General features: G+C 53.0%; 1 protein-coding gene across 1 annotated transcript in view; it reads left to right on the top strand.

Annotated features, from left to right (window-relative positions):
• Positions 1 to 25,058, top strand: part of LOC140411400 (SLAM family member 5-like) — a 198,876-nt gene that overhangs the window by 112,758 nt on the left and 61,060 nt on the right. The window contains exon 4 of the mRNA XM_072500508.1: positions 9,482 to 9,766. Coding sequence (XP_072356609.1) covers positions 9,482 to 9,766 — 285 coding nt within the window. The remainder of the gene's footprint in view (positions 1 to 9,481; positions 9,767 to 25,058) is intronic.

Here is a 25,058-nt window from a genome sequence, read left to right as displayed (position 1 = left end):
ACATGCATCCCCGCGATCACCCCCTGGACCCGAGGCATCCTGGCGATAGCAGCGAATCCCACTGCCCGGGAATATTGGTGGGCGCGGTCCACGTGGAACTGTATGCACTGGTCCGCGTGTGCATATAGGGTGTCCATGATGGCGCACATGCACCTGTGCACCGATGTCTGTGAGATCCCGGCCAGGTTCCCATTTGGCGACTGGAAGGACCCTGTCGCATAAACGTTCAGGGGTACAGTCACCATGACAGTCACCGGGAGCGGGTGTCCTCCCCCATACCCCCGCGGTGCCACGTGTGCCATCATCGGGCAGATGTGTCTCACAGTCCCTCTGCTCATCCGCAGTCTCCATCTGCTTGCCGAGTCCGGCAGGTCCTCGAATGACATCCGGTTCGGGTACACACGAGGCCTCATGCGGCGGCTCCATGGCACCTCCTTCTCCTCGCCCTGTTGGGCGGCCGGCCCTCCAGCCTGTGCGGCTGCCCCTCTGCAGCTTCGCCCTCCTCTCCGAACGGCCCCCGCTCACACGGCCGCAGGGTATCTCGCAGGGCTGTGGCCATCACCACAGCAGCCAGCATCGCGGGTTACTGTCCGAATGCCGTTGTCTGCAGGGGTGAAAGGCCAACATGTAGGCAAGGGCAGCACAGTAGCACATTGGTTAGCACAGTTGCTTCACAGCTCCAGGGTCCCAGGTTCGATTCCCGGCTTGGGTCACTGTCTGTGCTGAGACTGCACATCCTCCCCGCGTGTGCGTGGGTTTCCTCCGGGTGCTCCGGTTTCCTCTCACATTCCAAAGATGTGCAGGTTAGGTGGATTGGCCGTGATACATTATCCATAGTGTCCAAAATTGCCCTTAGTGTTGGGTGGGGTTACTGGGTTATGGGGATAGGGTGGAGGTGTGGACCTTGGGTCGGGTGCTTGTTCCAAGAGAGCCAGTGCAGACTCGAGGGGCCGAATGGCCTCCTTCTGCACTGTAAATTCTATGATCTATGATCTACTCCCGTCCACATCCTGGTACCATGGACTACATAGTGGCCCCGGTTGGCACTGCGGGCCCCGCCCATGCATGTTTCCCCGCACCCCTACCCTGTCGGTATCCGGCCCTGTAGCTGCCCGTCTCTGCTGCCAAGGGCACCGTCGGCTGGCACTGCCTTCACCGGGGACTGCCTTGGGTGTGGCCGTGAGTGCTCACCCGGTGGGTGGCGGCCGGTTGGGCAGGGTATTCGGGGACGGGGGCGGTTCGGTTTGGCTGGGGGGGGGGGGAGCGCACCGGTATGGCCAGTGTCACTGTAGAACCAGGGGCCAGTGTGGGTGGTCAGTGGGTGTTGAGCAAGACGGCGGTTGGTACTTGGGCACCACCCCAGTCCTGTGAGGGGGCACCCCGGCTGCTTGGCCCGCCCCCCTCCCTCTCCCTCCTCTTCCCCGGCCCTGGCAGGCCACCCCCCCCCCCCCGATGTGACGGAGCATCCCGATTTGCCGTGAAACCAGCGCCTATCCCGATTTCGCCGTCGGAAGCTGTTCTCCGCCCAATCGCGTTTCTCGATTTCGCCGTCGGAAGCTATTCTCCGCCCAATCGCGTTTCTCGATTTCGCCGTCGGAAGCTATTCTCCGCCCAATCGCGTTTCTTGATTACGCTTTCGGCAAACGGAGAATCCTGCCCAAAATCGCAGAATGTAAGGGCAGAATAAATCTTCACCGCTGAGGGCCATTCAACCCCTCTTATCAGATTAAATTATTCTCTAAGCTCTGTTCATCCACATCGACTCTGCCATCCCACTCTGTTCCCTATATCCCTCGTTGTTGTCCCGATCCATCTGACTTTGAAATAGACCAATTGGCTCAGAAGCCCCAACTCTCTGAGGTAGAGAATCCCAAACATTCACATTCCCCATGAGTGAAGTCATTTCTCTCTATCTCAATCCAAACTGGCTGAACCATTATTCTGTGACTGTGAACCGTCCTCCACCGTACAAGATTCCCCGATCAGCATGAAACACCCGCTCAGCATTTGCCCCATTAACTGCTCCAAAAATGTGATACTTTTCAATGAGACCACCTCCTTTGTGGTCTCACCAGGATATGGAGACCAGAAATGTGCACAGGGCTCCAAATGTGGTCTGACCAGGGATATGTTCTCTGGTGAGTAAAACTGTGCACAATGATCCAAATGTACTAGAAGCAAGGTTTCATAAAAGTTGAACATAACTGCCATCATTGTTAATTCTATTGCCATAACAAATGCATTCCAATGTTATGTCTGAAAATTTCAGGGCCTTACTCACAGGCACGGGTGCAGGCAGAGGCCTCTCAATCTCTACCAAAGCAGACATTTGTGAGACCATCACAGGCCCTCTCTGATTAATATTGAAATTGGGCAGCGCGGTAGCACAGTGGTTAGCACTGTTCCTTCACAGCGCCAGGGTCCCAGGTTCGATTCCTGCTTGGACCACTGTCTGTGCGGAGTCTGCACGTTCTCCCCATGTCTGCGTGGGTTTCCTCCGGCTGCTCCGGTTTCCTCCCATAAGTCCCTCAAGATGTGCTGTTAGGTGAATTGGACATTCTGAATTCTCCCTCTGTGTACCCGAACAGGTGCCAGAATATGGCGACTAGGGGCTTTTCACAGTAACTTCATTGCAGTGTAATGTAAGCCTACTTGTGACACTGATAAATTCTGCCTCTGTGAGTGAGTGAGTGGAGATTTCCATTATGTTCCCCACATTTACACACTCACTCTGAACACCATAATCAATCCCAGTGTAAAACTATTCCAATGTCGGAGACGCCACAAGCATGAACCAAACACTGAATAGAGAGAGAGGGTAGTACTCTCCACATAATGAGGGTCACAGGGACCACTGACTGGTGTCGCCAATGAGACTGATCCAGAGGAATTCCCAGGATGCAATCCCAAAACATTCACAGAGAATGAGGGCTGGATGCTCCAGTATTGGGACTCTGTCCCCACGCCGGCCTCAAAATGGTGGAGTTTTAAGGCTGAAAATCCTGAATCAAAGGGACACATTTCCCAGCCTTGCAGGGGGCGAGCAGGGACCCTGAGTAGATCTCGCAGCTTTTGCTGCAGATACGGGCCCGAGCACTTCCGGGTCGGAGGCCGGACATGGGCACGGTGGCGGCCTGCAGCGGCCTCACCGTGCTCCATGGGGGACTCAGACCGCGGAGCTAGACCCACAAAAGAGACCCCCCCCCGATCGGCAGCACGCCCGACCCTCAACCCCCGCACGAACATTCCCCAGCCGCCTATAAGGCCCCCCCCGGCCTCCGATCCGCCTGCCCCTGACCAGGGCGGCGCGGACTCAGTCCGCAGCCGCCACGCGAGCATCCCGACCGGCTGGAGCACATTAGTTCCTCGCCGTTGAAACTTCAGCCGGTCGGGGGCGGAGAATGGCGGTGCGGGCCTCTGGCAATGGCCCCAGGCAGCGCGGCGTACTCCCTGAATATGCCGCTTTTGGCGGCCCGCAGAATCGGTGAACTGGCACTGGTCCCCATTCCTTGTGGGAACATGGATTCACCGCCCCTACGCCGGCCGAGAGTTCGGTGCGAGGCTGCGGAGAATCCAGCCCTGAGTGTTTGTGATTGGAGTGAAACACTGTGTAACACACTGTGTATATTTCATCCACCCGTCTGATGCACGATCAATTGCACAGTTGAATACAACTGAGGCTTTATTACACTAAGATGTGTGCCCTCCTACAGCAGCTGGAGAAATGGCTGCTGTATGGGGAGCACATATATTTATACTCCGCCTACTGGGCGGAGCCAGCAGGCAGGGACTACCTGTAGTACAGGGCCTTACCACACATCTCCTAATATATACAACAGTGGTGATTACCACATTCACCCCCTGTTAAAATTGAGTCCGGCGGGGGTGGCGGAGAACTATATACAGAACAAGTTTTAATATACAGAGGCAAAAAAATATTTTTGAGTCCCGTACATGGTGCTTTAACAATCCGAAACCAATTACAGGTTTAGCCGGTCCAGGGCCTTGATCTGACTTTGGGTGCGACGCAGTGGTGGCGGCGATTCCGGTGCCGGTCTGTTCCTCGGTGACTCCGGGAGCGTGCCGAAATCCTCCTCATCCTCGGGCGTGGGCAGGGGGAGGACTGATGGTCCTGGGGGGGTTGCTGCTGGGTGCTCCGGGGGAGGGGAGGGTGGCGCCAGGCCGGAGGGGTGTGTGTGTATGGAATCTGCTGGTGCCAATTCCCTGAGGGAGACAGTATCCTGGCGGCCATCGGGGTACACCACGTAGGCATACTGGGGGTTCGCGTGGAGTAACTGCACCCTTTCAACCAACGGGTCCACCTTGTGGAGTCGTACGTGCTTACGGAGGAGTACGGGTCCTGGAGCTGCGAGCCAAGTCGGGAGCGACAACCCGGATGTGGACTTCCTGGGGAAGGCGAAGAGACGTTCATGGGGTGTGTCGTTAGTCGCCGTGCATAGGAGCGACCGAATGGAGTGAAGTGCATCGGGGAGAACCTCCTGCCAGCGGGAGGCCGAGAGATTTCTGGACCGGAGGGCCAGCTGGACGGCCCTCCAGAACGTCCCGTTCTCCCTCTCCACCTGCCCGTTTCCCGGGAATTGTAGCTGGTCATCCTGCTGGAGGTGATACCCTGCTGAGCAGGAACTGACGCAAATCATCACTCATAAATGAGGATCCCTTGTCGCTATGGATGTAGGCGGGGAAGCCGAACAGAGCGAAGATGGTGTTGAGGGCTTTGATGACGATGGCAGACGTCATGTCGGGGCATGGGATGGCGAAGGGGAATCTGGAGTACTCATCGACCACACTGAGAAAATACGTGTTACGGTCGGTGGAGGGGAGGAGCCCTTTGAAATCCACGCTGAGGCGTTCAAAGGGGCGGGAGACCTTCACCAGGCGCGCGCGTTCCGGCTGGTAGAAGTGCGGTTTGCACTCTGCACAGACCTGGCAGTCTCTGGTGATTGCCCGCACTTCCTCGACGGAGTAGAGCAGATTACGGGCCTTGATGAAGTGGTACAACCGTATGACTCCCGGGTGACAAAGGTTGTCGTGCAGAGTCTGGAGACGGTCCACCTGTGCGCTGGTACATGTACCTCGGGATAGGGCATTGGGGGGCTCGTTGAGCTTACCGGGGTGAGACAAAATCTCGTAGTTGTAGGTGGAGAGCTCGATCCTCCACTGCAAGATTTTATCGTTTTTGATCTTGCCCCGCTGTGTGTTGTTCAACATGAAAGCTACCAATCGTTGGTCAGTGAGGAGAGTGAATCTCCTGCCGGCCAGGTAATGCCTCCAATGCCACACAGCTTCAACGGGCCTCATTTTTGACGGAGGAGTGTCGAATTTCAGAGACATGGAGAGTGCGGGAAAAGAATGCCACGGGCCTGCCTGCCTGGTTGAGGGTGGCGGCCAGAGCGACGTCTGATGCTTCGCTCTCCACTTGAAAGGTAACGTCTCATCGACTGCGTGCATCGCGGCCTTGCCAATGTCGACCCTAATACGGTTGAAGGCCTGTTCCCTTAGTTTGGGACCCACTGGGTGTAATAAGAAAAGAACCCCAAGCAGCGTTTGAAGGCCTTGGGGCAGTGGGAAAGGGGAGGTTCCATGAGGGGGTGCATGCGGTCGGGGTCGGGCCCCAGAACTCTGTTCTGGACCCACATAGCTGAGGATGGCTAAGCGGTTTGTGCTGAATAGGCACTTCTCCTTGTTAAAGGTGAGGTTTACGAAAGCGTCGGTGTGGAGAAATTTGGCACGGGTGGCATCATGGTCCTGCTGATCGTGGCCGCAGATGGTGACATTGTCTAGGTACGGGAAGGTGGCCCGCAAACCGTACCGGTCGGCCATTCGGTCCATCTCCCTTTGGATGACTGAGACCCCGTTGGTGACGCCGAAGGGAACCCTAAGGAAGTGGTAAAGGCGGCCGTCTGCCTCGAAGGCAGTGTATGGGCGGTCCGCCTTGCAAATAGGGAGCTGGTGGTAGGCGGATTTTAGGTCTACAGTTGAGAAGACCCGGTACTGTGCAATCTGATTGACCATATCAGATATGCGTGGGAGTGGGTACACGTCGAGCTGCGTGTTCCGATTGATGGTCTGGCTGTAGTCAACGACCATCCTGTTTTTCTCCCCAGTTTTCACCACTACCACTTGGCCAGCAGCAGCCCCTGGAGAGCCCTCGATGATGCCTTCCTGAAGCAGCCGCTGGACCTCGGACCTGATGAAGGTCCTGTCCTGGGCGCTGTACCGTCTGCTCCTGGTGGCGATGGGTTTGCAATCCGGGGTTAGGTTTGCGAATAGGGAAGGTGAGTCGACCTTTAGGGTCGCGAGGCCGCACACAGTAAGGGGTGGTAGGGGCTGCCGAATTTCAATGTTAGGCTCTTGAGGTTGTACTGGAAGTCCAGGCCGAGTAGCAAGGCAGCATACAGGTTGGGGAGGACGTAGAGGCGGTAGCCACTGAATTCTATGCCCTGGTTCATGAGCGTGGCTATACAGTACCCCCGGATCGCCACAGAGTGGGACCTGGAGGCCAGGGAGATTCTCTGATTGGCGGGGTGTACCGCGAGGGAGCAGCGCCTTACCCTATCGGGATGGATGAAGCTTTCGGTGCTCCCGGAGTCCAGCAGACAGGAGATCTCGTGCCCATCGACCATCACGCTTGTCGAGGCGGTGGCTAGATTGTGCGGGCGAGACTGGTCAATCATGACCGAGGCGAGTCGTGGCTGGTCGATGCTGGTGGCGGACGATGGGGTGCCCAGGGGCACGGGTCCTGGTACGATGGTGGCCGTGGGGAAGACACGATGGCGGTGCCTGGAGATCCTGAGGTGGACAAGATGGCACCACCCATGGGCCGCACGTGGCGGGGGTTGAAAAAGATGGCGGCACCCACTGGCCGCGCGTGGCCCGAGGAGGGGAAGATGGCGGGGCCCACTGTCCGTATGCGGGGGGGGGTGAGGGGGGGGGGAGGTCGTGGCGATCACGGCGAATGAGCGGGCCTGGCACACCGCGGCGAAGTGCCCCTTCTTACCGCAGGCCTTGCAAAGGGCGCTGCGGGCCGGGCAGCGTTGGCGGGGGTGTTTTTGCTGCCCACGGAAGTAACATCTGGGGGCCCCGAGGTGGCTGGCTGGCGCGTGGCACAGGCGTAGGATTGGCTGAGTGGGGTCCCCGGTGGGGCAGCCGTCTGCGGAGTCCACGATGCGTAGGAGGAGTGGGCCGCGCGGCCGGGGGTGTCGGCCTGGATACTGCGCAACGCAATTGTCATCGATAGCGCCAGCTTTTTGGTTTCTGCGAGATCGAGCGTGGCCCCCTCTAAAAGTCGCTGGCGGATGTGGTCTGACCCTATCCCCATGACGAAAGTGTCCCGCATGAGGAGGTTCGAATGCTCCGTGGCCGTGATGGCCTGACGGTCACAGTCTCTGACCAGAGGAATTAAAGCATGTCAGAAATCTTCTACTGACTCACCGGGGAGCTGACTACGAGTGGAGAGTATGTGTCTGGCGAAGAGTGTGTTCGTCCGCTGGGCGTAGTTCTCTTTCAGTAGCGCCATGGCTTCATCATAGGTCGGCGCGTCCTGGATAAGCGGAAAAACGTTGGAGCTCAGCCGCCAGTAGAGGATCTGGATCTTCTGAGCTTCCGGAATTGGGTCTGGTGCAGACCTGATGTAAGCTTCGAAACAAACTAGCCAATGTTCAAAGTCCTTTTTGGCGTTGCCTGATTGCGGATTCAGCTGCAGGCGATCCGGCTCGATGCGGAGGTCCATCTTCTGAAAATTTTAGTGCAATAAATTGATACACGATCAATTGCACAGAGATGAGAGTTGAATACAACTGAGGCTTTATTACACTAAGATGTGTGGCCTCCTACAGCAGCTGGCGAAATGGCTGCTGTATGGGGAGCACACATATTTATACTCCGCCTACTGGGCGGAGCCAGCAGGCAGGGACTACCTGTAGTACAGGGCCTTACCACACATCTCCTAATATATACAACAGTGGTGATTACCACACCGCCATATTGACACATAGAACATAGAACGATACAGCGCAGTACAGGCCCTTCGGCCCACGATGTTGCACCGAAACAAAAGCCATCTAACCGACACTATGCCATTATCATCCATATGTTTATCCAATAAACTTTTAAATGCCCTCAATGTTGGCGAGTTCACTACTGTTGCAGGTAGGGCATTCCACGGCCTCACTACTCTTTGCGTAAAGAACCTACCTCTGACCTCTGCCTATATCTATTACCCCTCAGTTTAAAGCTATGTCCCCTCGTGCCAACCATTTCCATCCAAGGGAGAAGGCTCTCACTGTCCACCCTATCTAACCCCCTGATCATTTTGTATGCCTCTATTAAGTCTCCTCTTAACCTTCTTCTCTCTAACGAAAACAACCTCAAGTCCATCAGCCTTTCCTCATAAGATTTTCCCTCCATACCAGGCAACATCCTGGTAAATCTCCTCTGCACCCGCTCCAAAGCCTCCAGGTCCTTCCTATAATGCGGTGACCAGAACTGTACGCAATACTCCAAATGCGGCCGTACCAGAGTTTTGTACAGCTGCAACATGACCTCCTGACTCCGGAACTCTATCCCTCTACCAATAAAGGTCAACACTCCATAGGCCTTCTTCACAACCCTATCAACCTGGGTGGCAACTTTCAGGGATCTATGTACATGGACACCTAGATCCCTCTGCTCATCCACACTTCCAAGAACTTTACAAATTAGCCAAATATTCCGCATTCCTGTTATTCCTTCCAAAGTGAATCACCTCACACTTCTCTACATTAAACTCCATTTGCCACCTCTCAGCCCAGCTCTGCAGCTTATCTATATCCCTCTGTAACCTCTACATTCTTCCACACTGTCGACAACACCACCGACTTTAGTATCATCTGCAAATTTACTCACCCACCCTTCTGCGCCTTCCACTAGGTCATTGATAAAAATGACAAACAGCAACGGCCCCAGAACAGATCCTTGCGGTACTCCACTTGTAACTGAACTCCATTCTGAACATTTCCTACCAACCACCACCCTCTGTCTTCTTTCAGCTAGCCAATTTCTGATCCACATCTCTAAATCACCCTCAAACCCCAGCCTCCGTATTTTCTGCAATAGCCTACCGTGGGGAACCTTATCAAACGCTTTGCTAAAATCCATATACACCACATCAACTGCTCTACCCTCGTCTACCTGTTCAGTCACCTTCTCAAAGAACTCGATAAGGTTTGTGAGGCATGACCTACCCTTCACAAAGCCATGCTGACTATCCCTGATCATATTATTCCTATCTAGATGATTATAAATCTTGTCTCTAATAATCCCCTCCAAGTGACCTGTTTGAACTCAGTGGGATGAGGGGAATGATTAAAATGGTGGATGGAGGGATGAGCGGGGGGGCTGGGGAATGTGCTGGATATTGACGTGGCCACAAGGGTCGACATCCCTTCCTCATGTTTCTTTTGTCTTTCAATCTGAATGTCAGAGCCTGTGACAGGAACAGAGATCAGCCGAGAGATCACCGACAACTGTACCGTGACCCTGACCTGCTCAGTGAACACAGGCGACCACATCAGCTTCAGATGGTGGAGGGGACAAACAGCTCTGATAAACAACAGCTCCCACCATCTCTCCACCAATGGACAGGAATTGCAGTTTCATGTCACAGAGGACACCAATGGCACTGTGTACATGTGTGAGGCCAGGAACCCAGTCAGTGAGGGCACTGCACAATTCAACGTGGGTGCCGACTGTAGTGCACGCAGAAATGGTGAGTGTCCCAGAAAAATAAACCGAGGTATTAGACAGTCCAGTGTTCCAGTTGTCCTGGGAGCGTTTAATGGGGCAGTGTAGTGGGAGCTTTACTCAGTATCTAACCCCGTGCTGTACCTGTCCTGGGAGTGTTTGATGGGGACAGTGTAGTGGGAGCTTTACCCTGTATCTAACCCCGTGCTGTACCTGTCCGGGGATTGTTTGAAGGAGACAGTGTAGTGGGAGCTTTACTCTGTATCTAACCCCGTGCTGTACCTGTCCTGGGAGTGTTTGATGGGGACAGTGTAGAGGGAGCTTTACTCTGTATCTAACCCCGTGCTGTACCTGTCCTGGGAGTGTTTGATGGGGACAGTGTAGAGGGAGCTTTACTCTGTATCTAACCCCGTGCTGTACCTGGCCTGGGAGTGTTTGATGGGGAAAGTGTAGAGGGAGCTTTACTCTGTATCTAACCCCGTGCCGTACCTGTCCTGGGAGTGTTTGATGGGGACAGTGTAGAGGGAGCTTTACTCTGTATCTAACCCCGTGCTGTACCTGTCCGGGGATTGTTTGAAGGAGACAGTGTAGTGGGAGCTTTACTCTGTATCTAACCCCGTGCTGTACCTGTCCTGGGAGTGTTTGATGGGGAAAGTGTAGAGGGAGCTTTACTCTGTATCTAACCCCGTGCTGTACCTGTCCTGGGAGTGATTGATGAGGAAAGTGTAGGGGGAGCTTTACTCTGTATCTAACCCCGTGCTGTATCAGTCCTAGGAGTGTTTGATGGGGACAGTGTAGAGGGAGCTTTACTCTGTATCTAACCCCGTGCTATACCTGTCCTGGGAGTGTTTGATGGAGACAGTGTAGAGGGAGCATTACTCTGTATCTAACCCCGTGCCGTACCTGTCCTGGGAGTGTTTGATGGGGACAGTGTAGAGGGAGCTTTACTCTGTATCTAACCCCGTGCGGTACCTGTCCTGGGATTGTTTGATGAAGACAGTGTAGTGGGAGCTTTACTCCGTATCTAACACTGTGCCGTACCTGTCCTGGGAGTTACTGATGGGGACAGTGTAGAGGGAGCTTTACTCTGCATCTAACCCCGTGCTGTGCCTGTCCTGGGAGTGTTTGATGTGGACAGTGTAGAGGCAGCTTTACTCTGTATCTAACCCTATGCCGTACCTGTCCTGGGAGTGTTTGATGGAGACAGTGTCGTGGGAGCTTTACTCTGTATCTAACCTCGTGCCGTACCTGTCCTGGGAGTGTTTGATGGGGACAGTGTAGAGGGAGCTTTACTCTGTATCTAACCCCGTGCTGTACCTGTCCTGGGATTGTTTGATGGAGACAGTATAGTGGGAGCTTTACTCTGTATCTAAGCCCGTGCTGTACCTGTCCTGGGAGTGTTTGATGGGGACAGTGTAGAGGGAGCTTTACTCTGTATCTAACCCTATGCCGTACCTGTCCTGAGAGTGTTTGATGGAGACAGTGTAGTGGGAGCTTTACTCTGTATCTAACCCCGTGCTGTACCTGTCCTGGGATTGTTTGATGGAGACAGTGTAGTGGGAGCTTTACCCTGTATCTAACCCCGTGCTGTACCTGTCCTGGGAGTGTTTGATGGGGACAGTGTAGAGGGAGATTTACTCTATATCTAACCCCGTGCTGTACCTGTCCTGGGAGTGTTTGATGGGGACAGTGTAGAGGGAGCTTTACTCTGTATCTAACCCCGTGCCGTACCTGTCCTGGGAGTGTTTGATGGGGACAGTGTAGAGGGAGCTTTACTCTGTATCTAACCCCGTGCTGTACCTGTCCTGGGATTGTTTGAAGGAGACAGTGTAGTGGGAGCTTTACTCTGTATCTAAGCCCGTGCTGTACCTGTCCTGGGAGTGTTTGATGAGGACAGTGTAGAGGGAGCTTTACTCTGTATCCAACCCCGTGCTGTACCTGTCCTGGGAGTGTTTGATGAGGACAGTGTAGAGGGAGCTTTACTCTGTATCTAACCCCATGCTGTAGTTGTCCTTCGAGTGTTTGATGTGGACAGTGTAGTGGGAGCTTTACTCTGTATCTAACCCCGTGCTGTACCTGTCCTGGGAGTGATTGATGAGGAAAGTGTAGAGGGAGCTTTACTCTGTATCTAACCCCGTGCTATACCTGTCCTGGGATTGCTTGATGGAGACAGTGTAGTGGGAGCTTTACTCTGTATCTAAGCCCGTGCTGTACCTGTCCTGGGAGTGTTTGATGGGGACAGTGTAGAGGGAGCTTTACTCTGTATCTAACCCTATGCCGTACCTGTCCTGAGAGTGTTTGATGGAGACAGTGTAGTGGGAGCTTTACTCTGTATCTAACCCCGTGCTGTACCTGTCCTGGGAGTGTTTGATGGGGACAGTGTAGAGGGACCTTTACTCTGTTTCTAACCCCGTGCTGTAGCTGTCCTGGGAGTGTTTGATGGGGACAGTGTAGAGGGAGCTTTACTCTGCATCTAACCCCGTGCTGTACCTGTCCTGAAAGTGTTTGATGGGGACAGTGTAGAGGGAGCTTTACTCAGTATCGAACCCCGTGCTGTACCTGTCCTGGGAGTGTTTGATGGGGACAGTGTAGAGGGAGCTTTACTCAGTATCGAACCCCGTGCTGTTCCTGTCCTGGGAGTGTTTGATGGGGACAGTGTAGAGGGAGCTTTGCTCTGTATCTAACCCCATGCTGTACCTGTCCTGGGAGTGTTTGATGGGGACAGTGTAGTGGGAGCTTTACTCTGTATCTAACCCTGTGCTGTGCCTGTCCTGGGAGTGTTTGATGAGGAAAGTGTAGGGGGAGCTTTACTCTGTCTCAAGCCCTGTGCTGTATCTGTCCTAGGAGTATTTGATGGGGACAGTGTAGAGGGAGCTTTACTCTGTATCTAACCCCATGCTGTACCTGTCCTGGGAGTGTTTGATGGGGACAGTGTAGAGGGAGCTTTACTCTGTATCTAACCCCATGCTGTACCTGTCCTGCGAGTGTTTGATGGGGACAGTGTAGAGGGAGCTTTACTCTGTATCTAACCCCGTGCTCTACCTGTCCTGGGAGTGTTTGATGGCGTCAGTGTAGAGGGAGCTTTACTCTGTATCTAACCCCGTGCCGTACCTGTCCTGGGAATGTTTGATGGAGACAGTGTAGAGGGAGCTTTACTCTGTATCTAACCCCGTGCCGTACCTGTCCTGGGAGTGTTTGATGGGGACAGTGGAGAGGGAGCTTTACTCTGTATCTAACGCCGTGCTGTACCTGTCCTGGGAGTGTTTGATGGAGACAGTGTAGTGGGAGCTTTACTCTGTATCTAAGCCCGTGCTGTACCTGTCCTGGGAGTGTTTGGTGAGGACAGTGTAGAGGGAGCTTTACTCTGTATCTAACCCCGTGCTGCACCTGTCCTCAGAGTGTTTGATGGGGACAGTGTAGTGGGAGCTTTACTCTGTATCTCACCCCGTGCTGTACCTGTCCTGGGCGTGTTTGATGAGGAAAGTGTAGGGGGAGCTTTACTCTGTATCTAGCCCTGTGCTGTATCTGTCCTCGGAGTGTTTGATGGGGACAGTGTAGAGGGACCTTTACTCTGTATCTCACCCCGTGCTGTACCTGTCCTGGGGGTGTTTGATGGAGACAGTGTAGAGGGAGCATTACTCTGGATCTAACCCGGTGCTGTACCTGTCCTGGGATTGTTTGATGGGGACAGTGTAGAGGGAGCTTTACTCTGTATCTAACCCCATGCCGTACCTGTCCTGGGAGTTATTGATGGGGACAGTGTAGAGGGAGATTTACTCTGTATCTAACGCCGTGCTGTAGCTGTCCTGGGACTGTTTGATGGGGACAGTGTAGTGGAAGCTTTACTCTGTATCTCACCCCGTGCCATACCTGCCCTGGGAGTGTTAAATGGAGACAGTGGAGAGGGCGCTTTACTCTGTATGTAACCCCGTGCCGTACCTGTCCTGGGAGTGTTTGATGGGGACAGTGTAGAGGGACCTTTACACCTTATCTAACCCCGTGCTGTACCTGTCCTGGGAGTGTTTGATGTGGACAGTGTAGAGGCAGCTTTACTCTGTAACTAACCCCGTGCTGTACCTGTCCTGGGAATGTTTGATGGGGACAGTGTACAGGGAGCTATACTCTGTATCTAACCCTGTGCCGTACCTGTCCTGGGAGTGTTTGATGAGGACAGTGTAGGGGGAGCTTTACTCTGCATCTAACCCCGTGCTGTACCTGTCCTGGGAGTGTTTGATGGGGACAGTGCAGAGGGAGTGTTACTCTGTATCTAACCCTATGCCGTACCTGTCCTGGTAGTGTTTGATGGAGACAGTGTCATGGGAGCTTTACTCTGTATCTAACCCCGTGCTGTACCTGTCCTGGGAGTGTTTGATGGGGACAGTGTAGAGGGACCTTTACTCTGTATCTAACCCCGTGCTGTACCTGTCCTGGGAGTGTTTGATGGGGACAGTGTAGAGGGAGCTTTACTCTGTATCTAACCCCGTGCTGTACCTGTCCTGGGTGTGTTTGATGGGGACAGTGTAGAGGGAGCTTTACTCTGTATCTAACCGCGTGCTGTACCTGTCCTGGGAGTGTTTGATGGGGACAGTGTAGAGGGAGCTTTACTCAGTATCGAACCCCGTGCTGTACCTGTCCTGGGAGTGTTTGATGGGGACAGTGTAGAGGGAGCTTTGCTCTGTATCTAGCCCCATGCCCTACCTGTCCTGGGAGTGTTTGATGGGGACAGTGTAGTGGGAGCTTTACTCTGTATCTAACCCCGTGCTGTACCTGTCCTGGGAGTGTTTGATGAGGAAAGTGTCGGGGGAGCTTTACTCTGTATCAAGCCCTGTGCTGTATCTGTCCTAGGAGTGTTTGATGGGGACAGTGTAGAGGGAGCTTTACTCTGTATCTAACCCCGTGCTGTACCTGTCCTGGGAGTGTTTGATGGGGACAGTGTAGAGGGAGCTTTACTCTGTATCTAACCCCGTGCTGTACCTGTCCTGCGAGTGTTTGATGGGGACAGTGTAGAGGGAGCTTTACTCTGTATCTAACCTCGTGCTGTACCTGTCCTGGGAGTGTTTGATGGGGACACTGTAGAGGGAGCTTTACTCTGTATATAACCCCGTGCTGTACCTGTCCTTGGAGTGTTTGATGGGGACAGTGTCGAGGTAGCTTTACTCTGTATCTAACCCCGTGCTCTACCTGTCCTGGGAGTGTTTGATGGGGACAGGGTAGAGGGAGCTTTACCCTGTATCTAACCCCGTGCTTAACCTGTCCTGGGAGTGTTTGATGGGGACAGTGTAGAGGGAGCTTTACTCTGTATCTAACCCCGTGCTGTACCTGTCCTGGGAGTGTTTGATGGGGACAGTGTAGAGGGAGCTTTCCTCTATATCTAACCCCGTGCTGTACCTGTCCTGGGAGTGTTTGGTGGGGACAGTGTAGAGGGAGCTTTACTCTGCATCTAACCCCGTGCTGTACCTGTCCTGGGAGTGTTTGATGGGGACAGTGCAGAGGGAGTGTTACTCTGTATCTAACCCTATGCCGTACCTGTCCTGGTAGTGTTTGATGGAGACAGTGTCATGGGAGCTTTACTCTGTATCTAACCCCGTGCTGTACCTGTCCTGGGAGTGTTTGATGGGGACAGTGTAGTGGGAGCTTTACCCTGTATCTAACCCCGTGCTGTACCTGTCCTGGGAGTGTTTGATGGGGACAGTGTAGAGGGAGCTTTACTCTGTATCTAACCCCGTGCTGTACCTGTCCTGGGAGTGTTTGATGGGGACAGTGTAGAGGGAGCTTTACTCTGTTTCTAACCCCGTGCGATAACTGTCCTGGGAATGATTGATGGGGACAGTGTACAGGGAGCTTTACTCTGTATCTAACCCCGTGCTGTAGCTGTCCTGGGAGTGTTTGATGGGGACAGTGTAGTGGGAGCTTTACCCTGTATCTAACCCCGTGCTGTACCTGTCCTGGGAGTGTTTGATGCGGACAGTGTAGAGGGAGCTTTACTCTGTATCCAACCCCGTGCTGTACCTGTCCTGGGAGTGTTTGGTGGAGACAGTGTAGAGGGAGCTTTACTCTGTATCTAAACCCATGCTGTACCTGTCCTTCGAGTGTTTGATGGGGACAGTGTAGTGGGAGCTTTACTCTGTATCTAACCCCGTGCTGTACCTGTCCTGGGAGTGATTGATGAGGAAAGTGTAGGGGGAGCTTTACTCTGTATCTAACCCCGTGCTGTATCAGTCCTAGGAGTGTTTGATGGGGACAGTGTAGAGGGAGCTTTACTCTGTATCTAACCCCGTGCTATACCTGTCCTGGGAGTGTTTGATGGAGACAGTGTAGAGGGAGCATTACTCTGTATCTAACCCCGTGCCGTACCTGTCCTGGGAGTGTTTGATGGGGACAGTGTAGAGGGAGCTTTACTCTGTATCTAACCCCGTGCGGTACCTGTCCTGGGATTGTTTGATGAAGACAGTGTAGTGGGAGCTTTACTCCGTATCTAACACTGTGCCGTACCTGTCCTGGGAGTTACTGATGGGGACAGTGTAGAGGGAGCTTTACTCTGCATCTAACCCCGTGCTGTGCCTGTCCTGGGAGTGTTTGATGTGGACAGTGTAGAGGCAGCTTTACTCTGTATCTAACCCTATGCCGTACCTGTCCTGGGAGTGTTTGATGGAGACAGTGTCGTGGGAGCTTTACTCTGTATCTAACCTCGTGCCGTACCTGTCCTGGGAGTGTTTGATGGGGACAGTGTAGAGGGAGCTTTACTCTGTATCTAACCCCGTGCTGTACCTGTCCTGGGATTGTTTGATGGAGACAGTGTAGTGGGAGCTTTACTCTGTATCTAAGCCCGTGCTGTACCTGTCCTGGGAGTGTTTGATGGGGACAGTGTAGAGGGAGCTTTACTCTGTATCTAACCCTATGCCGTACCTGTCCTGAGAGTGTTTGATGGAGACAGTGTAGTGGGAGCTTTACTCTGTATCTAACCCCGTGCTGTACCTGTCCTGGGATTGTTTGATGGAGACAGTGTAGTGGGAGCTTTACCCTGTATCTAACCCCGTGCTGTACCTGTCCTGGGAGTGTTTGATGGGTACAGTGTAGAGGGAGATTTACTCTATATCTAACCCCGTGCTGTACCTGTCCTGGGAGTGTTTGATGGGGACAGTGTAGAGGGAGCTTTACTCTGTATCTAACCCCGTGCCGTACCTGTCCTGGGAGTGTTTGATGGGGACAGTGTAGAGGGAGCTTTACTCTGTATCTAACCCCGTGCTGTACCTGTCCTGGGAGTGTTTGATGGGGACAGTGTAGAGGGAGCTTTACTCTGTATCTAAGCCCGTGCTGTACCTGTCCTGGGCGTGTTTGATGAGGACAGTGTAGAGGGAGCTTTACTCTGTATCCAACCCCGTGCTGTACCTGTCCTGGGAGTGTTTGATGAGGACAGTGTAGAGGGAGCTTTACTCTGCATCTAACCCCGTGCTGTGCCTGTCCTGGGAGTGTTTGATGTGGACAGTGTAGAGGCAGCTTTACTCTGTATCTAACCCTATGCCGTACCTGTCCTGGGAGTGTTTGATGGAGACAGTGTCGTGGGAGCTTTACTCTGTATCTAACCTCGTGCCGTACCTGTCCTGGGAGTGTTTGATGGGGACAGTGTAGAGGGAGCTTTACTCTGTATCTAACCCCGTGCTGTACCTGTCCTGGGATTGTTTGATGGAGACAGTATAGTGGGAGCTTTACTCTGTATCTAAGCCCGTGCTGTACCTGTCCTGGGAGTGTTTGATGGGGACAGTGTAGAGGGAGCTTTACTCTGTATCTAACCCTATGCCGTACCTGTCCTGAGAGTGTTTGATGGAGACAGTGTAGTGGGAGCTTTACTCTGTATCTAACCCAGTGCTGTACCTGTCCTGGGATTGTTTGATGGAGACAGTGTAGTGGGAGCTTTACCCTGTATCTAACCCCGTGCTGTACCTGTCCTGGGAGTGTTTGATGGGGACAGTGTAGAGGGAGATTTACTCTATATCTAACCCCGTGCTGTACCTGTCCTGGGAGTGTTTGATGGGGACAGTGTAGAGGGAGCTTTACTCTGTATCTAACCCCGTGCCGTACCTGTCCTGGGAGTGTTTGATGGGGACAGTGTAGAGGGAGCTGTACTCTGTATCTAACCCCGTGCTGTACCTGTCCTGGGATTGTTTGAAGGAGACAGTGTAGTGGGAGCTTTACTCTGTATCTAAGCCCGTGCTGTACCTGTCCTGGGAGTGTTTGATGAGGACAGTGTAGAGGGAGCTTTACTCTGTATCCAACCCCGTGCTGTACCTGTCCTGGGAGTGTTTGATGAGGACAGTGTAGAGGGAGCTTTACTCTGTATCTAACCCCATGCTGTACCTGTCCTTCGAGTGTTTGATGTGGACAGTGTAGTGGGAGCTTTACTCTGTATCTAACCCCGTGCTGTACCTGTCCTGGGAGTGATTGATGAGGAAAGTGTAGGGGGAGCTTTACTCTGTATTTAACCCCGTGCTGTATCAGTCCTAGGAGTGTTTGATGGGGACAGTGTAGAGGGAGCTTTACTCTGTATCTAACCCCGTGCTATACCTGTCCTGGGATTGCTTGATGGAGACAGTGTAGTGGGAGCTTTACTCTGTATCTAAGCCCGTGCTGTACCTGTCCTGGGAGTGTTTGATGGGGACAGTGTAGAGGGAGCTTTACTCTGTATCTAACCCTATGCCGTACCTGTCCTGAGAGTGTTTGATGGAGACAGTGTAGTGGGAGCTTTACTCTGTATCTAACCCCGTGCTGTACCTGTCCTGGGAGTGTTTGATGGGGACAGTGTAGAGGGACCTTTACTCTGTATCTAACCCCGTGCTGTAGCTGTCCTGGGAGTGTTTGATGGGGACAGTGTAGAGGGAGCTTTACTCTGCATCTAACCCCGTGCTGTACCTGTCCTGAAAGTGTTTGATGGGGACAGTGTAGAGGGAGCTTTACTCAGTATCGAACCCCGTGCTGTACCTGTCCTGGGAGTGTTTGATGGGGACAGTGTAGAGGGAGCTTTACTCAGTATCGAACCCCGTGCTGTTCCTGTCCTGGGAGTGTTTGATGGGGACAGTGTAGAGGGAGCTTTGCTCTGTATCTAACCCCATGCTGTACCTGTCCTGGGAGTGTTTGATGGGGACAGTGTAGTGGGAGCTTTACTCTGTATCTAACCCTGTGCTGTGCCTGTCCTGGGAGTGTTTGATGAGGAAAGTGTAGGGGGAGCTTTACTCTGTCTCAAGCCCTGTGCTGTATCTGTCCTAGGAGTATTTGATGGGGACAGTGTAGAGGGAGCTTTACTCTGTATCTAACCCCATGCTGTACCTGTCCTGGGAGTGTTTGATGGGGACAGTGTAGAGGGAGCTTTACTCTGTATCTAACCCCATGCTGTACCTGTCCTGCGAGTGTTTGATGGGGACAGTGTAGAGGGAGCTTTACTCTGTATCTAACCCCGTGCTCTACCTGTCCTGGGAGTGTTTGATGGCGTCAGTGTAGAGGGAGCTTTACTCTGTATCTAACCCCGTGCCGTACCTGTCCTGGGAATGTTTGATGGAGACAGTGTAGAGGGAGCTTTACTCTGTATCTAACCCCGTGCCGTACCTGTCCTGGGAGTGTTTGATGGGGACAGTGGAGAGGGAGCTTTACTCTGTATCTAACGCCGTGCTGTACCTGTCCTTGGAGTGTTTGATGGAGACAGTGTAGTGGGAGCTTTACTCTGTATCTAAGCCCGTGCTGTACCTGTCCTGGGAGTGTTTGGTGAGGACAGTGTAGAGGGAGCTTTACTCTGTATCTAACCCCGTGCTGCACCTGTCCTCAGAGTGTTTGATGGGGACAGTGTAGTGGGAGCTTTACTCTGTATCTAACCCCGTGCTGTACCTGTCCTGGGCGTGTTTGATGAGGAAAGTGTAGGGGGAGCTTTACTCTGTATCTAGCCCTGTGCTGTATCTGTCCTCGGAGTGTTTGATGGGGACAGTGCAGAGGGACCTTTACTCTGTATCTCACCCCGTGCTGTACCTGTCCTGGGGGTGTTTGATGGAGACAGTGTAGAGGGAGCATTACTCTGGATCTAACCCGGTGCTGTACCTGTCCTGGGATTGTTTGATGGGGACAGTGTAGAGGGAGCTTTACTCTGTATCTAACCCCATGCCGTACCTGTCCTGGGAGTTATTGATGGGGACAGTGTCGAGGGAGCTTTACTCTGTATCTAACCCCGTGCTGTAGCTGTCCTGGGACTGTTTGATGGGGACAGTGTAGTGGAAGCTTTACTCTGTATCTCACCCCGTGCCATACCTGCCCTGGGAGTGTTAAATGGAGACATTGTAGAGGGCGCTTTACTCTGTATGTAACCCCGTGCCGTACCTGTCCTGGGAGTGTTTGATGGGGACAGTGTAGAGGGACCTTTACACCTTATCTAACCCCGTGCTGTACCTGTCCTGGGAGTGTTTGATGTGGACAGTGTAGAGGCAGCTTTACTCTGTAACTAACCCCGTGCTGTACCTGTCCTGGGAATGTTTGATGGGGACAGTGTACAGGGAGCTATACTCTGTATCTAACCCTGTGCCGTACCTGTCCTGGGAGTGTTTGATGAGGACAGTGTAGGGGGAGCTTTACTCTGCATCTAACACCGTGCTGTACCTGTCCTGGGAGTGTTTGATGGGGACAGTGCAGAGGGAGTGTTACTCTGTATCTAACCCTATGCCGTACCTGTCCTGGTAGTGTGTGATGGAGACAGTGTCATGGGAGCTTTACTCTGTATCTAACCCCGTGCTGTACCTGTCCTGGGAGTGTTTGATGGGGACAGTGTAGAGGGACCTTTACTCTGTATCTAACCCCGTGCTGTACCTGTCCTGGGAGTGTTTGATGGGGACAGTATAGAGGGAGCTTTACTCTGTATCTAACCCCGTGCTGTACCTGTCCTGGGTGTGTTTGATGGGGACAGTGTAGAGGGAGCTTTACTCTGTATCTAACCGCGTGCTGTACCTGTCCTGGGAGTGTTTGATGGGGACAGTGTAGAGGGAGCTTTACTCAGTATCGAACCCCGTGCTGTACCTGTCCTGGGAGTGTTTGATGGGGACAGTGTAGAGGGAGCTTTGCTCTGTATCTAGCCCCATGCCCTACCTGTCCTGGGAGTGTTTGATGGGGACAGTGTAGTGGGAGCTTTACTCTGTATCTAACCCCGTGCTGTACCTGTCCTGGGAGTGTTTGATGAGGAAAGTGTCGGGGGAGCTTTACTCTGTATCAAGCCCTGTGCTGTATCTGTCCTAGGAGTGTTTGATGGGGACAGTGTAGAGGGAGCTTTACTCTGTATCTAACCCCGTGCTGTACCTGTCCTGGGAGTGTTTGATGGGGACAGTGTAGAGGGAGCTTTACTCTGTATCTAACCCCGTGCTGTACCTGTCCTGCGAGTGTTTGATGGGGACAGTGTAGAGGGAGCTTTACTCTGTATCTAACCTCGTGCTGTACCTGTCCTGGGAGTGTTTGATGGGGACACTGTAGAGGGAGCTTTACTCTGTATATAACCCCGTGCTGTACCTGTCCTTGGAGTGTTTGATGGGGACAGTGTCGAGGTAGCTTTACTCTGTATCTAACCCCGTGCTCTACCTGTCCTGGGAGTGTTTGATGGGGACAGGGTAGAGGGAGCTTTACCCTGTATCTAACCCCGTGCTTAACCTGTCCTGGGAGTGTTTGATGGGGACAGTGTAGAGGGAGCTTTACTCTGTATCTAACCCCGTGCTGTACCTGTCCTGGGAGTGTTTGATGGGGACAGTGTAGAGGGAGCTTTCCTCTATATCTAACCCCGTGCTGTACCTGTCCTGGGAGTGTTTGGTGGGGACAGTGTAGAGGGAGCTTTACTCTGCATCTAACCCCGTGCTGTACCTGTCCTGGGAGTGTTTGATGGGGACAGTGCAGAGGGAGTGTTACTCTGTATCTAACCCTATGCCGTACCTGTCCTGGTAGTGTTTGATGGAGACAGTGTCATGGGAGCTTTACTCTGTATCTAACCCCGTGCTGTACCTGTCCTGGGAGTGTTTGATGGGGACAGTGTAGTGGGAGCTTTACCCTGTATCTAACCCCGTGCTGTACCTGTCCTGGGAGTGTTTGATGGGGACAGTGTAGAGGGAGCTTTACTCTGTATCTAACCGCGTGCTGTACCTGTCCTGGGAGTGTTTGATGGGGACAGTGTAGAGGGAGCTTTACTCTGTTTCTAACCCCGTGCGATAACTGTCCTGGGAATGATTGATGGGGACAGTGTACAGGGAGCTTTACTCTGTATCTAACCCCGTGCTGTAGCTGTCCTGGGAGTGTTTGATGGGGACAGTGTAGTGGGAGCTTTACCCTGTATCTAACCCCGTGCTGTACCTGTCCTGGGAGTGTTTGATGCGGACAGTGTAGAGGGAGCTTTACTCTGTATCCAACCCCGTGCTGTACCTGTCCTGGGAGTGTTTGGTGGAGACAGTGTAGAGGGAGCTTTACTCTGTATCTAAACCCATGCTGTACCTGTCCTTCGAGTGTTTGATGGGGACAGTGTAGTGGGAGCTTTACTCTGTATCTAACCCCATGCTGTACCTGTCCTGGGAGTGATTGATGAGGAAAGTGTAGGGGGAGCTTTACTCTGTATCTAACCCCGTGCTGTATCAGTCCTAGGAGTGTTTGATGGGGACAGTGTAGAGGGAGCTTTACTCTGTATCTAACCCCGTGCTATACCTGTCCTGGGAGTGTTTGATGGAGACAGTGTAGAGGGAGCATTACTCTGTATCTAACCCCGTGCCGTACCTGTCCTGGGAGTGTTTGATGGGGACAGTGTAGAGGGAGCTTTACTCTGTATCTAACCCCGTGCGGTACCTGTCCTGGGATTGTTTGATGAAGACAGTGTAGTGGGAGCTTTACTCCGTATCTAACACTGTGCCGTACCTGTCCTGGGAGTTACTGATGGGGACAGTGTAGAGGGAGCTTTACTCTGCATCTAACCCCGTGCTGTGCCTGTCCTGGGAGTGTTTGATGTGGACAGTGTAGAGGCAGCTTTACTCTGTATCTAACCCTATGCCGTACCTGTCCTGGGAGTGTTTGATGGCGACAGTGTCGTGGGAGCTTTACTCTGTATCTAACCTCGTGCCGTACCTGTCCTGGGAGTGTTTGATGGGGACAGTGTAGAGGGAGCTTTACTCTGTATCTAACCCCGTGCTGTACCTGTCCTGGGATTGTTTGATGGAGACAGTGTAGTGGGAGCTTTACTCTGTATCTAAGCCCGTGCTGTACCTGTCCTGGGAGTGTTTGATGGGGACAGTGTAGAGGGAGCTTTACTCTGTATCTAACCCTATGCCGTACCTGTCCTGAGAGAGTTTGATGGAGACAGTGTAGTGGGAGCTTTACTCTGTATCTAACCCCGTGCTGTACCTGTCCTGGGATTGTTTGATGGAGACAGTGTAGTGGGAGCTTTACCCTGTATCTAACCCCGTGCTGTACCTGTCCTGGGAGTGTTTGATGGGGACAGTGTAGAGGGAGATTTACTCTATATCTAACCCCGTGCTGTACCTGTCCTGGGAGTGTTTGATGGGGACAGTGTAGAGGGAGCTTTACTCAGTATCGAACCCCGTGCTGTTCCTGTCCTGGGAGTGTTTGATGGGGACAGTGTAGAGGGAGCTTTGCTCTGTATCTAACCCCATGCTGTACCTGTCCTGGGAGTGTTTGATGGGGACAGTGTAGTGGGAGCTTTACTCTGTATCTAACCCTGTGCTGTGCCTGTCCTGGGAGTGTTTGATGAGGAAAGTGTAGGGGGAGCTTTACTCTGTCTCAAGCCCTGTGCTGTATCTGTCCTAGGAGTATTTGATGGGGACAGTGTAGAGGGAGCTTTACTCTGTATCTAACCCCATGCTGTACCTGTCCTGGGAGTGTTTGATGGGGACAGTGTAGAGGGAGCTTTACTCTGTACCTAACCCCATGCTGTACCTGTCCTGCGAGTGTTTGATGGGGACAGTGTGGAGGGAGCTTTACTCTGTATCTAACCCCGTGCTCTACCTGTCCTGGGAGTGTTTGATGGCGTCAGTGTAGAGGGAGCTTTACTCTGTATCTAACCCCGTGCCGTACCTGTCCTGGGAATGTTTGATGGAGACAGTGTAGAGGGAGCTTTACTCTGTATCTAACCCCGTGCCGTACCTGTCCTGGGAGTGTTTGATGGGGACAGTGGAGAGGGAGCTTTACTCTGTATCTAACGCCGTGCTGTACCTGTCCTGGGAGTGTTTGATGGAGACAGTGTAGTGGGAGCTTTACTCTGTATCTAAGCCCGTGCTGTACCTGTCCTGGGAGTGTTTGGTGAGGACAGTGTCGAGGGAGCTTTACTCTGTATCTAACCCCGTGCTGCACCTGTCCTCAGAGTGTTTGATGGGGACAGTGTAGTGGGAGCTTTACTCTGTATCTAACCCCGTGCTGTACCTGTCCTGGGCGTGTTTGATGAGGAAAGTGTAGGGGGAGCTTTACTCTGTATCTAGCCCTGTGCTGTATCTGTCCTCGTAGTGTTTGATGGGGACAGTGTAGAGGGACCTTTACTCTGTATCTCACCCCGTGCTGTACCTGTCCTGGGGGTGTTTGATGGAGACAGTGTAGAGGGAGCATTACTCTGGATCTAACCCGGTGCTGTACCTGTCCTGGGATTGTTTGATGGGGACAGTGTAGAGGGAGCTTTACTCTGTATCTAACCCCATGCCGTACCTGTCCTGGGAGTTATTGATGGGGACAGTGTAGAGGGAGCTTTACTCTGTATCTAACCCCGTGCTGTAGCTGTCCTGGGACTGTTTGATGGGGACAGTGTAGTGGAAGCTTTACTCTGTATCTCACCCCGTGCCATACCTGCCCTGGGAGTGTTAAATGGAGACATTGTAGAGGGCGCTTTACTCTGTATGTAACCCCGTGCCGTACCTGTCCTGGGAGTGTTTGATGGGGACAGTGTAGAGGGACCTTTACACCTTATCTAACCCCGTGCTGTACCTGTCCTGGGAGTGTTTGATGTGGACAGTGTAGAGGCAGCTTTACTCTGTAACTAACCCCGTGCTGTACCTGTCCTGGGAATGTTTGATGGGGACAGTGTACAGGGAGCTATACTCTGTATCTAACCCTGTGCCGTACCTGTCCTGGGAGTGTTTGATGAGGACAGTGTAGGGGGAGCTTTACTCTGCATCTAACCCCGTGCTGTACCTGTCCTGGGAGTGTTTGATGGGGACAGTGCAGAGGGAGTGTTACTCTGTATCTAACCCTATGCCGTACCTGTCCTGGTAGTGTGTGATGGAGACAGTGTCATGGGAGCTTTACTCTGTATCTAACCCCGT

Source organism: Scyliorhinus torazame, chromosome 4, assembly GCF_047496885.1.
Source record: "Scyliorhinus torazame isolate Kashiwa2021f chromosome 4, sScyTor2.1, whole genome shotgun sequence".
NCBI classification, from domain to species: domain Eukaryota; kingdom Metazoa; phylum Chordata; class Chondrichthyes; order Carcharhiniformes; family Scyliorhinidae; genus Scyliorhinus; species Scyliorhinus torazame.
This window is presented reverse-complemented; position numbering and strand designations above follow the sequence as displayed.